Here is a 14,627-nt window from a genome sequence, read left to right as displayed (position 1 = left end):
AGCAAGAGTACAGAGATTGGCTCTAGCTGTACTGAAGTCAATGGGGCCCAGCCTCTAACTGGTAAATTGGCCATCGCTTTAGTGGAGTCACTGGAGCCAGATCCCCCACTGGTGGAAAACAGTGCAGCTCTATTGATGTCCACAGGGCTAATTCCCTGCTGGGGTAAACTGGCATAACTCCATTCAAATCCATGGACTTCTATATCTTTGCAAAACAAAGGTTCTGTTGCTTATAGAGGGTTTCTTTTTGCTTTTTAATAAAAGCATTAGAAATAATTACCCCCAAACGCCTACGCTGGGGGTGGGGGGGAGAATCTGTAGATTTACCTTTTCTAATTCCAAGAGATGGAATCGCAGCACCTGGATTGCTTGAATCATCTGTAAATATAACAAAAAGGAAAATCAGCCGGAGGCAGCGTTATTTTCACCTCCATTAAGGCCCCTTTACACTGCTGAGGTGGTATAAAGGGGCCGGAGCACAAACAGAAAACATGGAGCTGCTTCCCAAGGTTTGTTTCAGTTGCTGGCTGGATTATACCCAAATATTCACTTAGGCAGAGTCTTTAATTTTCCACATTTCTCTCCCTAGCCCTTAAGCCCCTCCACGGGAAACGTAATAAGCCTGATTCTCTGCTGCTCACGGGCAGACGTTTAGACCAGCGCAGACTCTTGGGATGGGAGTAAGGCTCACTAAAGGTCCAAAACCCCAGAGAATGAGGCTCAAGAAATCAGTTACCAGTGAGGTTTTAAAAGACTTTTTAAGGGCCAACTCCAGGATTTCTCGTTGGTGTAACTTCAGGAGGCCAGATCCTTCGATTCCCACCATGGATTCATTCAGTCCATCGATTCCCGCACCTGAGGCGCGCACAGTGGCGAATAAGGCCCTGACTTGTAAAGGCTGCAACGCCTAACTCGCATTTCCCAGAAGCATTTAGCAGCCTGCGTCCCCTTGGAAAATGACTTGGGCGTTGCAACACCAAAATACCTTTAAAAATCTGGGCCTTAATTCTTCTTAATTGATGAACTCCCCTCCCCCACAAACACATCTTTAGTCTCTGGTCCCGCTAAGACTTTACACATGGGCTTAACTTTGGATGCATTGAATAAGCCCCATCACCGGTCCTTCTTGAGGAAAGCACATACGCCCAGCTTTGAGTGCGTGCTTAAGTCTCACAGATACATGCTCAAAGGCCCTGACTGAACAGGAATGCAAGCATAAATGGAGGCAGAACCGACTGGGATCACTCACAGGCACAGCTCTGCAGAATTGGGGCCACAAAGGGGCGATGCATTTAAATCAAGATGAGTAGCTGCCAGTGGGGAAAACTAAAGAAAAACAACCCAAAGCCAACCTGACCAGCTGAAAAGCAATTTTTTTTTAACAAAAGAAATGGTTATTTGTATTGTACTCAGAATTATAGATTTAAAAAAAAAGTTTCTTACCAAATTATCCAGCTCAGGATTGGAAGAAAATAAAGGCTTTTCTGTCCTAATCTAGAAAGAGAAAGACATGGGAAATCCAGCACACATAAAACACATAGAGGCAAAAGGTTAGCGTGATTGAAAAAATCTGGTTTTCTCATTTCCCCAAAACATAAAAAGAGAGAGAGAGAGAAATCTCTCTTTCCCCAGAGCTTCCATGACATCCCCACATGCGTATATTTCACTCTAGGCTCTGGCCATGTCTATGTATTTTAAAATATTCCCACCCCTGCTGTGGCTCAGACCCTCCTATGTAAGATCAGATTTCACACACACACACACACACATACACACCCCGTTCTCCTTTTTAAAATTCCTTCCAAGCAAACATTGAGATATATATATATATATATATATTTTTTTTTTTAAAGCACTAAGCAACCTCATGTCCGCTCTCTGTCTATCCAAGGCATGTCTATAAACACAGGATCAACGCAAGGGGGTTATTTTGTTTGGGTTTTTTTGGCAGTGATTAAGATAGCAGCTGGGCTGGATTTGCAGCGTCTAATTCACCACTTCATCTCCCGAGCAGCTCCCCGAATTGAGCCACTGATGAAATGGTTTTACTGGGGGTAAAGCTGGAGTGATTCTGGCTCCCGGTGTTGGCCCGGCTTCCCCTGCATTCCCTCTTGCTTCAGGTTTCTGCTGCTTTGCTCCCTGCAGAGTTGAATCACCCCCTTTATCTCCCCCTCCCCCGGTCCCGCTCCAGACACTGACCTGTTTGGCAAAGACGGCGATGTCCTCGTTGAAGGAATCTGAGGAGCAGACGTCCCCGCTGGGGTAAGAGCCTGAGTTATCCCTGGGGGAACAGGTTGCGAGTTCACACTTCTCAAAGACGAGGGCCAGTAAGGGGAACAAGGGGTGCCTGCCGCACACAGGAGAGGTTAGAGCCAGACACGCTGGGTGCAGTGCACAGGCATGCTTATATCTGCACCATGCAACACACGCACCCCACCCATCAGTGCCATACCAAGGTTATAGGAGGCCCTGGTGCACGAATACATTGACCTGGGTAGCCCCGCCAGCCTCATCCACCGCTGCCCACAGAGGCCGGGGAGGGGGGGGGGGTCCTGAAATCTACCCCCTACCCTCCCAAAATCTGCTGCTCTAGGAAGTTGCCTATAGGTAGAATGGCCTCTGCTGGTTGGGTCCCCATACCCTCCTGGGCCCTGGCACGACTGCACCGCTTGCACCACTGTAGACACGCCACGGCAACTTCTCGCACGGGGCACACACAAGCACTATGCAATCCGAGCACACACTAAACAATACTCACACCACATCTCCGACATGCAAATGTATAGCCACCTCACCTACAACACACACAGATGCACAGTGTGCAACGCACATACACCATCTATACACATATATGGACACACAGCCCATGACACACTGGAGTAATTCATGCTCACAGATACAGGCTGTGTGGCACATAAACAAAAATACACACATACTTTATATAACACATAGACACTTATATGCAGTGTAGTTGTAACCATGCTGGTCCCAGGATATTAGAGAGAAGGTGGGGGAGGAAATATCTTTTATTGGGCCAACTTCTGTTGATGAAAGAGACAAGCTTAGCTCTTCTTCGGGGCTGGGAAAGTTGATCCAATAAAAAATATTACTTCCCCCACCTTGTTTCTCTAACCTACACACAGTCTATTGGGACGTATCACACACAACCTCAGAGCGCACACAATGCAGAACGCACACTGGGTAAAAAAAGACACTAATATACACACTCTAGCACAGAAACATACTCGGTGTGCAACACACACGGTACACACCATCTATACACAAGTACAGACACACCCACAGTATCGGTCAGCCAGCCATGTAAACGGAGTGAAATATATACAAGCAAACCGCTGGGCAGCAGAAACACTGCTCACGTACACCTGGAGTGCCATAGATCATCTCCACAACATATTGTTCAGAAGAGTACAAACAAATAATAGAAATATTAACTCTGTATACGTGTGTCACGTAAGTGTGCCCACACAGTGTATAGTGTACATAGACTGTAACGGTATTAACGTATATCTCCATAGAGCAAACACATAAAGAGAGGACCAAAATCAGTGTGTGTATAGACAGGTATAGACACAGGGCATAGAATGAGGTGGGCAAAGTTCAGTTTTTATATTTTAATAATTTTGATGGATAATGTTTATTTTTAAGCATTTTTTCCAACTTGTATTTATTTTAAATTCTCACTGAAAATTGGAGGGTGTCAGACAATAATCACTGCCCGACCATCAATGCTGAGATTCAAAACGCAAACGATCAGCATCATGTCAAAATATACGAAGTAAAGAGCTTTATGTCAAACTCTAATAAATTCTCAAGATGCATTTTTCTTACTTTGCCTCTCTGTAAGTTTCGATTATTATCGATGGGAACATTTTGTTGGTTTGTGGGGTGAAATCAACATTTCCTGATAAAAAATCAAATCCTTCCAACCCTACATACAATACAGACGGTGCATATATAGTGTGTGAATATTGTATATAGTATATGTAACTATGGTGTATGAATAGTATATACATAACACACAGAATAACGTTACTGGTGGGCACGGACACAGTGTGCGTAATACACACATAAGATAGCATTATAATAATGTGTACACACAGTGTCTACAATATACATCCACATTCAGAGAGCTGGGGGAATAGCAGATTTTTTCAGTTCATTGGCAATTTTTAAAAGTGATGGGGGGGGGGGGTGGGAATCAGAGCAAAACGTCTTGTTGGAATAAAATTGAAAAGTTTTTTGGAATTTAAAAAGAAAAAAAACATAAAGGAAATTTTGAAACAAAAAAATCATTGGAAATCGCAAAAACGAACTGGTTAGGATGGGAAAATGTCAAATACGCAAATGATAACACTCTTTGGGCATATACACACTGTCTAGATCATATAGCTAAGGGATGACATTTTTAGTGCGCACGCACACACATGCACACACACGCACAGAGTGTATATAATACAGACTGGGGCTGACCTTTCTAGTGTGTGTGTAGACACACACACACTCTTTACACAATACACATGCACAGACGGAATTTTAACCCCGAGTGCGTCACACAGACACACACACCCTTTAGCCAGACGATAGGCCCAGTGCTGCTCAGCAAAAGCACCCTGATTTCTTTCCTGGGTGTGCACTCGCTCATTACTCTAGTACCAGCTGGACTGTGGCACCTTTCTGGATCAGAACCAGCACCTCTTCAGAAAAAGGGGAGGGGGCTGGTACTGAGAAGCCATTGGGTTGAACTGCGCTGGTAACTTTCGCTGCTGGATGGGTTTGATTGGATCATTTTCTTATGGGTTCTCCGCTTGGGAAGTGGGTGGGGAGGGGAACAAGGTCCAGCTCTAAGGGGCGAGGGGGGTTCAGAGGAGGCAGAGGGACGGAAGGGGTGGTTTGCCACTGCGACAGGTGAGTTCTTTGGGGGCAGGGACTGTCCATTACTCTGTGTTCGTACAGCACCGGGTGCAAAGGCGACCCATTCTCTGCTGGTCCCTGGGCGACTACCGTAGTACACCTAATACATTAATCATCAACATACATATAAGAAGCAGGGAGCAGGAGACTGAGAGCATGAAGCAGAGGTTAGGGGAAGTGGAAAAGCACAGAAAGAGAAAGAAAATTAGAGGAGAAAGGGAAGGAGAAAAAGAGAAGACAGAGAAATGAGGAGGGAAGGGGGGTGAAGAGGGAAAAGGGTGAAAGGAAATATACAAAGTATATAAAATGTGGATATTATGTACACACTCTATATAAAATTGATGCACTTTCCTCAGTATAGAAAGGTTGATAATTCACAGGCATGCATGTAAACATACACATATACACACACTGATATAGCTTCATATAGAGTGCATCCACACTACTGTATGGAAAAGCTGAGAACGTGCACACGGTGTATATTTCTATATAGAAAATATTGTATACGGTGTGTGCAAATATCACATATATACATTATAAATAGCTTCTATGTAGAGCCTTGCGCCGATACAAAGTTTGTATTCGCATCCAATCTACAAGCCACAAAAATGGGCCATGGCCGTAAAGCAGATAGACGCAGATCAGCAGGACTCTACTTACATGCCTGTGAATATTGTGTGGTGTGGTTGCATAAGTAGCCCACACCGTGCATCAGTATGTGTGTACCAATATTCTATACAACTATGTGGATGTGGGTTTGTGCATATAGACACCCAGCAGTCTATGCACAACGTTACATAAGATACACAAAAGCACAGGGTGTGAGGATATCAGGATTGCACACCGCCTTGCATTTACTCCCAGCAATGTCTAATATTGACACACATATGCTCACAAAACGGATATACAAACACACTGGTTGTGACTACATCGTTTATAATATGTTCATGTGTGTTGGCATTATACCCTGCTGCCGTGTGTTTCTACACAAATATACACCCGCACAGCAGCATGGAACATCGATACACAAAACACGTTATAAAAGATCTACTCACAGGCCATACAACGCAGATGCAATGTATCACACCTATCCCCACAGTGGGAAGTGTTAGCATATGCTGTATGTAAGATACAAATTCAGATTGGACTTTACCACACCTCTGTTGAATGTGGTTCCATAAACACTATACAGCAATGTCCTGCACTCTGTGTATATGTTCACTCATTTACAGCATCTGATATTTATGCAGCGACGGCCAGATCCTCAGCGGATGTAAACTGACGTACGTCCATTAACGTCAATGCAGCTATCCCAGCAGAGGATCGGGCCCGGGGTATGAAATTTGGTTCATTTAGATTTAAAACCTCCACACAACACAGCCACCGTCCAGAGCGCTGAGCATACATTTAAACGCACAGTAAAGACGCACATAGAAAGAAAGTGTCCTGTACACTGTGTGTGTACACACACGCACACACACACATGTCTGCATATACGGGCACAGTGTGTAATATTGCTGTGCGTACACACACACACAGAGTGCACGTATAGTTTACGGCAAGTCTTTGCACTCACTTTAGACTCATACAAACAAACGCACAAGGCACAGTGCAACAGGAGTTTGGGGCCAGAGTATTTCTACATGTCCAAAAGAGTCTATACATACAGATGCATTGTGCAACATTGATATATTTTGTGTGTGTGTGTTTGCGCACACACCATCTTTTTCACTCTGTGTGTGTATAAATATATATATATACACACACACAGAGCATAACATACATGCACCTCACTGTGTAGATATGTATATATATATATATATATACACATCTACATTTATACAAAACTATTCTATACGTAGCGTAGATACACAGTGTAAAACGTCATTACACACTTTACAACATTGCTGCGCGTGCACACACACACACACACAGAGGGACAAACGAATGAACAGATATCTCTGTATGCATACACACCTACTACATACAGTGCGTATCTAAAGATACAGAAATGCACTGTATATATAGCTGGCCCTTAGCATATAATATTTACACAGAATGTGTAGCTATAGATACACACACACTCTATATATGTGTTTGTGTGTATTTCAACATCACACACTTTCTATCTGTATATACAGAGTAACTATATACCAAAAACCTTGTATATACAGGCACAGAGAGTCTGCAGTTGAATAGTTTGCACTTTTATAGCCCTGGTGGTCCCAGGATATTAGCAAGACAAGGTAGAGGCAGTAATCACTGTTATTGGACCAACTTCTATTGCAAGCTTTCCAGCTTACACAGAGCTCCTGCAACACACCAGCTAAGGCACCAAGTGTGTGATGTATCGATTATATTGCACACTCTTTCTGTCTGTTTATGCAAAATGTTCCATAGACACAGGGTGCAATATTGATCAAACTTTGTGTGTCCGGACACATGCGTATGCAACTATACATTCAGATCAGGGAGGGCCTAGGATTACTCGGTTCTGTCTCAGCGTGGGGGGATGGCCCCGATGACCTCCTGAGCCCTACGTTTCTGGGATGTTTTATACACACACACGTACGTCCATATGTATCCACCCACACCAAAAGAGTCTCTCTCCCTCTCCCCCTCTCTCTCTCCATCTAGAAGACACAGACTCTGCATTCTGGGCCTGCTGCACAAGTTCACACAGCAGATGCTATGTAAATATTTGCAGCGAGCATAAGCCCTGTTATCTCCGAAGTGTGTCTTTCCCTGGAACTTGAGGTCTAGCCTGTGTGAAGCCAGCAGCGGAGATGAGAGTCCCAACAAAGCCCACAAACGAAAAACAAAAACCAGTGGCAAATTAAAAGCAGCCTCCACTCCTGCAAAGAGAGGCGGGGAGAGGGGGGGCATTTTATGTCCCTTTGGGGAGGACGATAGTTTTGCTTCTCTGCTCCTAGAAATGGTCGCATGCAGTCAGAAAAGAGGAGAGCGGAAGAGGCTGGCAAACTGTAACGTCCCTCCTAGCACCGGGTCTCTGATCCTTCATGTGACTGCAAAATCTTTGAGGGGGGAATAAGGGGTCCTGGCTGGAGTCTGTTCTTCCACGTTTTCTGCTCCTTCCCTCCTCTGCATGGGCTGTGGGCCTTATTCAAAACGGAGCCGTTTCTCTTTCTTTCCCTCCTGGTCCAGTTCCTTCTATTTTTCTCCTTTTCGTTTTCACTGTCTATCTTCCCCTCTGTCTGTCCTCCTTTCTAGTTCCTCCAGCTGTCTTGCCTTTATGTTTCCTGTCTTTTTTCTATCATTTCTCTTTCTCATTTCCTGTCTTTTCTCTCTCTCTCCTCCTCTATCTTTCTTGTCCTTCTGGGGTTTTTTTCCCTTTCTCTATCTCCTTAATCTTCCCTCCGTGTTTTCTCTCTCTCCGTTTTCTCTCTCTTCCTTTCCCTCTACACGCGGTTTCCAGTGAGTTCAGTGCGCCGAGGATCCGTGCAGCACCTTTCACTTCATTTGCTCCTTTCCAGATGCAACCTCCCGATGGGGCTGGGCTGGGTGCACGGCTGCTAACTAAGGTGTGTTTCACGTCGCCTCTTGCTCTCGCCTGTTTTCCATTTGGCTTTTTCTCTCTCTCTTCCCCGCTGCCTTCTTTCTTTCTCTGCCTTGCATTTCTGGCCTCACCTGTAGAACAGGTCTCCAGTTTCTCTTTCAATCACAGAAAGCGGCGCCTCTTCGCGTCCAGCCTTTTCTCCTCCGCGGAAAGACCAGCCCCCCCCCTTCCCCGGATCCCCCCAGTTCTGGGTCCTGGGCGCACAAAGCCACGGAGCCCGGCTCGGGATGAGCGCACGAAGGGGCCGGGGGGCTTTAACTTTGCTGGTGGCGCAGCGAAAAGGGAGATCCGCCACGCCGAGAAAAACTTCCTTTCACTCCACACCCCCCCCCTCCCCCGGCTGCTGCAGGCGTTTGTCGGCGCTAGTCCACTTCAGCCCCTGGGAGTCAAAACTTTGCATCCTTTTTTTTATCCGATTCAGCTACAATAATCCCCCCCCCCCCCCGGGGCCACTCGTTTTAGATCAGGAGCCTTAATTTTCAAACGCCAGCCTGCCCTTTATCCAAGCACCTTTGTTTTGTTTTTGGCGACTCTCCTGTTTGGATCAATCTCGCTGGCAAATGCTAGTATGCCGGGCAGAGAGATTCCCCTTGAAATAAAGGGTTGGATACAAACGAAGCCACCAGAAATCGGAGTGAGGGGAAACAGAAATAAAATGCAGACAGACAGACAGACAGACCTGCTAACCGTTAGACTGACAGACGTTCAGAAATCTCTACCACAAATTACCCCCCACCCCTCTTGAAATGAAAGGGAGAGAGATCCACCAGAAATGGGACGGACATGCAGCAACAGTTCAACTGAGCCCACTACACAACGAACGGATGGAGAGAGGGACCCACCAGAAATGAGGTGGACAGACAGACAAGTCCACCGGTAGTCAGCTGGATAGGTACCACTGGAAATTAAAGGAAGAGACAGATCCTCCAAAAATGAGAGGGCCAGACAGGCAGACAAGGTGTAGGGTGTAAAAAAAAAAAAAGACATTTGCACACACAAACCAAACACCCACAGACACACTCACACACACCCCTCACTTTTTCAAGAGAGCAATTTTCAGCTCCTGTCCCAGCACCAGGGAGAAGTCTATGGTCTCCGGAAGCCCCAGCCCCAGCCAGATCACAGCCCAGCTCCTTACCCATAGATTTCATCCTTCTCCCTCTTCAAGGCGTCATTACTGCCCAGGCCCGGGGGCATCCCCGCCCGATGAGTCACCCCAGCGGATCCATAAGGAGAACTCTGGCTCAGCGAGTGCTGCTGCAGACTTCTGCCCGGGTGAGGGTCTCCGAAGCCTGGCAAGGTGACTCCATCCATGCCGGGGTAGTGCACCAGCTCATCGTACTGCAAGGCAGGTGGAAAGCAAGGGGGGGTGAGCTCGCGAGGCTCCCAGCTGGCCCAGTCACCCGCTCCCCAAAACAGCAGCACCCTCGGTCGAGAGTGCATAGAGGAAGCGGAGGGGGGAATTAGGCACCGAAAACACCCCTAGGCAGGCTCGGATCCGGGCAGCTGAGGGGTGATTTTGCACAGAACATCCCTCGGCATGTTCAGATCTCGGGAACTGAGAAGTAATTTGCAAGAGCGTCTCTAGCCATGCTCAGATCTGGGGAGCTGGGGAAGCAATTTTGCACCCTCCCCCCCTTATGCATCACCAGATCTGCAGGAGTTGTTGTGCGACGACCATTCCCAGGACAATTTCCCCTTAATGAAAAAAGAGTCACTTTTTGTTTGTTTGCTTGTTTATCTGGTAAAGAAGATATTGACGAGATTTGTTCTGATCTATATTTAGAGGGCGAGAAGTGGAAAAAATAAACCCTTAATCACAACATTGTGAATTGCATTGATTTGATTTCCAGCCAAGTTTTGCTTTTAAAAAAAAATCGATATCATTCTTTACCGACCCCCTTGTCATTTAAACAATTTTTTAATTAGTTCCTGTCCAGCAACATTGTTAATTTAACTCCAGCAACATTGCTGCTTTCCAGATCTGCCCCTCCAAAATTTGTTACTTTCACACCATCAAAGCAATGTGGTCAATTTCACTCCAGCAAGATTGCTACTTGGAACAGGGTTACTGTCACCCTGGCAATGAAATTTCCCTTTCCCACAGCAGGATTTTCACCCCACTTCTCCTCTAAAGAAAAAAAACTTTCTAACGTTGAGGACATAAATCTTTTTATTGTGTTTATTTATTTATTTTGCAAGCTTTGCTTTTAAAACAGTCTTTGTCTCTCTTGGAAAGTGAAGTTTGGACTTGATATATATAGAAAAGAAGTCACACAGGTATTTTCAAAATGCTACCCCCTCATTTTCGAGGAGGAAATTTTACATTTAAAATACCACTTTGCTCATAGTTCTGCGATTCTTGCTTTAAAATCTTTTCTCTTTGGTTTATTCTAAAATCAACTTTTAAATCCTCACAGGACAATGTTGAAGTCCTTTAGATATTGGTTTCTAACTAGAAATAGAAAGCAAACCTCTCTCCTTGTTTTTTTAAATTGAACTCTGTGAACTTATGTATAATTTATTAAACACGCTCTCCACTTTTTACCTTAACCAGACCTTTTAAAGAAAAAAAAATGGCCTGTGAAATTATTCCAACATGACAGCTATTCTTATTTAAATCTGCCAACTTTAGTTCTCAGCCCTTTTCATTCGGTGATAGTTCAACCAATTCAATCAAGCAATTTTTATTCTCCCTTCGCCGATGGAAGTTGTTTGATTTTGGAATGAGTTGAGAACAAAATTATAAATCCAAGGTTTTGATTTTTATGAGCAAGAGGGAGATCTGTTTTAAACACGTTTTAGCTATTTTTTTTTTAATCCAGAAAGAATTTCTGTACACTCTGGGAAGTCGGTTTGAGTTTTATTTTCCTTTTTAAAAAGTTGTTTATATCTCTTTTCGCTCCCAGAGCACACACTTGAGTTCTCACATACTAATGCTGCTCATAAATTTAATGTGCATCGTTTTATTTTAATTTGTCTTTCCAGAGTTTCATGCATTTTTCAGAACACACGGATCTTTTCCAGGCTTATTTTTCCTTCTTTTTAATGACAAACTTTTCTCTTATGCATGGAAACTTATGCAGAATGTAGAAAATATGTATGGATGATGGCTTGCATTTTTTTTTCCCCCAAGTCTTTCTGAAGTTACTAGTTTTTTTTTAACGTTGGCATTAACTGTTTCCCCCCTGCTTTTAACCAGATAGTGTTAGTATATGTATTTTAACAGCTGTACGGATATCTTAGTGTCGCTATTAAGATATAAAGGCTGGCAGTTTGTGTCTAAAAGCATGGATGCATCACATCCAGAAAGCCCACACAAAAATAGAAATGTGATTTCAAAACAGGAGGAAAATCTTTCAGGAAACGTTTGCTAAATTTCTAACAACCGGGCAGATTAAAGACCCATTAACTCCTGGCTCTGAGCTTCAGAACTCTTTTCACTCACTCTAAGGAGAGGATTAGAGCCGAAAATAAGTTGTAAAAACTTCAGAAAAGGAGCACAAAGTGCCCCCCAATTAAATGCAAATCCATTAAAGCGTCTAAATGAACAATCTAGACTTTCCTCACCGCGCAGAGAGTGGAGAAAGTCAAGAAATGGGTGGGCGGGGGTGGGAATAAACCGTTTAGTTTGCACTGTGCAAAACTGCCCCCCAGATATTAATTGTAGAGACACACACACAAACCCATTGCATCAATCCACTCGACTAAGGACAGCGAGGTGCGAACAAGAGAGTTGTGAAATAAAACGAAGCAAAGGCTCAGAGACCAAACAAAGCGGTTAGGCTTCCAGTGGGGACCCTTTTTTAGAGAAAAAGTTGAGTGTCAACATCCTCCCCCCCCCCCCCCCCCCCAACAAAAAAAAAAAAAGAAGAAGAAAATCCGGCGCTTGCAAAGCAAACACTGCAACAGAAGAGGGAGGTTTCTGTGCAAAGCAAATAACTCAGTAGGAAGAGGAGCCGCTAGGAAAAGAAATGATCTAGCCACACTCATGAACGCACAGCAGAGTTAACTGTTGGTTCAGCTCATAAACACACAAACCAGCCTTTTTCTTTTTTTTGTTGGAAGGGGGGGGGGGGGATCGATTCAGAGCAGCTCCCCTCCCCCTTCCAAATCCCAGATCCAATTCTAAATGCCCCCGAAACAGACAGGACATCCCGTGGTTCAAACGGAGCGGCCCAGATTACCTGCAGCCAGCCAGCGAGCGAGCGAGCGAGCGAGGAGAAAGGTGAAGAACTCAGTTGCCGGAGGGGACCTACCCTTTGTGCCATGAGATGGTTGGCGTCTCCGTCCAAGTCGCAGCCTCTTTTTTTCCCCCCCCTCTCTCTCCTTAGGAAGCGGGTTGTGTCGGGGGGACAGGATAGCTCCGTTTCTTTCCAAGATCTCCCCCCCCCCTTACACCCCCCTCTCCGCAGCTCTGTGTCCAAACGGCTGCAAACAATTCAATTCTTTGTGTTTGGGGCTGATCGGGAATAGAAGAAACCCCCCAGCCCCCCCCCCCCTCCTCCTCCTCAGTTAGCCCTGACTCGATGCTGGCCAGAAAGCTAATGCAAAGAGCCACGCACTGCTGGGGGGGGGGGGGGAGCTGGGGGTTTTGCAGGAGATTTCTCTCTCTCTCTCTCTCTAGCTAGTAGCCCTTTCGGCTGCCCCAGCTGTCCATCAAGTATTCAGAGCTGTCAGAGCCGGAATGACTGATGATCCTCACCAAAAAAAAAAAAAAATCCCTGGTGCTGGGCTGAAGAAGGGGGGGGGGGAGAACGGGGAGGGGGGGGACCAATCGCCCCTCTCCCAAACCTCTTCTTTCCTTCTCCTTCTGAAAGCAGGAAACCCCCCCCCCCCACTTCCACCCCTGCCCCCCCCCCCCCGACCCCCCACTTCTCTGCAAAGAGAGACGCCTCGCCTGGCTGGAAGGGGGGGGACAGATCTCTGCAGCGGCCCCCCTTGAAGAGATCAGCCGCCCCCCCCCCCGCCCCCCAGCCCTTCTACTCAGCAGAAAGATACAGAGCAGAGGGGGGCGGGGGCCCTGGCCGGTCCCTGCCTCCCCGGGCAGCCGCGGCAGGCGGGAGACAGAGCCGGGGGCGGCGCGGAGAGTTCGGTGCCCGGGGCTGGCTGGATGCTCTCGCCGGGCCGGGCCGGGCCGGGCGGGCGGGAGTGAGTGAGTGAGTGCTGCGGGCCGGGCCGGCCGGGGGGAGGAGGGAGGAAGAAAGATGCTCTGTCTTCCCAGCCCCGAGAGCTGTGAGCACATCCGGAAGCGGAGGGGCTTTTTCTTTAACCCCTGCCTGGCTCTCCGGCTCCGAGCCGGCTCCTGGCAGGCGGATCCCCCCGCCTCTGTCCGCCCGGCCCGGCCCGGCCCTCCTCTTCCTCCCCCACCCCACCCCCACATGTTTATCTCTCGCCCTCCGCCCGCCAGCTCCGCTCTCCCCTCCTGCTGCGGCCGCCCCCGGCTCCCACCGCTGTCTGTCTGTCTGTCTGTCCCCTCCACATTCCCCCCCCCACACCCCGGCTCCCACCGCTGTCTGTCTGTCCCCTCCACATTCCCCCCACACACCCCCAGCGCCCACTGCTGTCTGTCTGTCCCCTCCACATTCCCCCGCCCCACCCCGGGCTCCCACTGTTGTCTGTCTGTCTGTCCCCTCCATATTCCCCACCACCCCTATTTCTGGCTCCCACTGATGTCTGCCTGTCTGTCTTCTCTTATTCCCCCCACCTCCATCTCTGTCTCCTATTGGTGTCTGCCTCCCTGGCCCCCACCCACCACCTGATCTCCTGTCATCCCCCTGCCCCACATTTCAAACCGCTGCAGCCCCACTTTATATGGGCATCTCTTTCCCTTTGCCCCCAGTCTGTCTGTCTGACGCATAGATACTGACTCCTAACTCAGCGCCTGTACGAGGCAAATGGGCCCAGAGTCGCCAGCATTTGGGGAGAGGGAGGGAACAATTTAAAGGTTTAAACAGTTGGTCCTTATTATGCTGATGAATGCATTATTTATGATTACACCTGCTTTTCCTTCCCCAGATGGAGATGGCCCGTGGCAGAACCATTTGCATTTAACCACAAACACTGGTGAAAGTGGCCAAGAGGTTGCTGTGGTTTTATTATTGTTATTATTATTAAT

The 14,627-nt window shown here is 46.9% G+C and overlaps 1 protein-coding gene across 4 annotated transcripts in view; it reads right to left on the bottom strand.

The window, feature by feature from the left end:
* MEIS3 (Meis homeobox 3) overlaps positions 1–13,188 on the bottom strand; it is a 31,878-nt gene extending 18,690 nt beyond the window's left edge. For 3 of the 4 annotated variants that reach the window (XM_067557294.1, XM_067557296.1, XM_067557297.1), the window contains exons 1-5: positions 12,697–13,188; positions 9,648–9,850; positions 2,200–2,347; positions 1,444–1,494; positions 328–378 (exon numbers count right to left, since the gene is read on the bottom strand). In XM_067557294.1, coding sequence (XP_067413395.1) covers positions 328–378; positions 1,444–1,494; positions 2,200–2,347; positions 9,648–9,850; positions 12,697–12,780 — 537 coding nt within the window. In that variant the 5' untranslated portion in view covers positions 12,781–13,188. The remainder of the gene's footprint in view (positions 1–327; positions 379–1,443; positions 1,495–2,199; positions 2,348–9,647; positions 9,851–12,696) is intronic. The other variant, XM_067557298.1, reaches the window with a different exon arrangement.
* Positions 13,189–14,627: the final 1,439 nt, after the last annotated feature.

This window comes from Emydura macquarii, unplaced genomic scaffold (assembly GCF_026122565.2).
Source record: "Emydura macquarii macquarii isolate MOO-44397 ecotype Brisbane River unplaced genomic scaffold, CSIRO-AGI_Emac_v2 contig_1790, whole genome shotgun sequence".
Taxonomy (NCBI): domain Eukaryota; kingdom Metazoa; phylum Chordata; order Testudines; family Chelidae; genus Emydura; species Emydura macquarii.
This window is presented reverse-complemented; position numbering and strand designations above follow the sequence as displayed.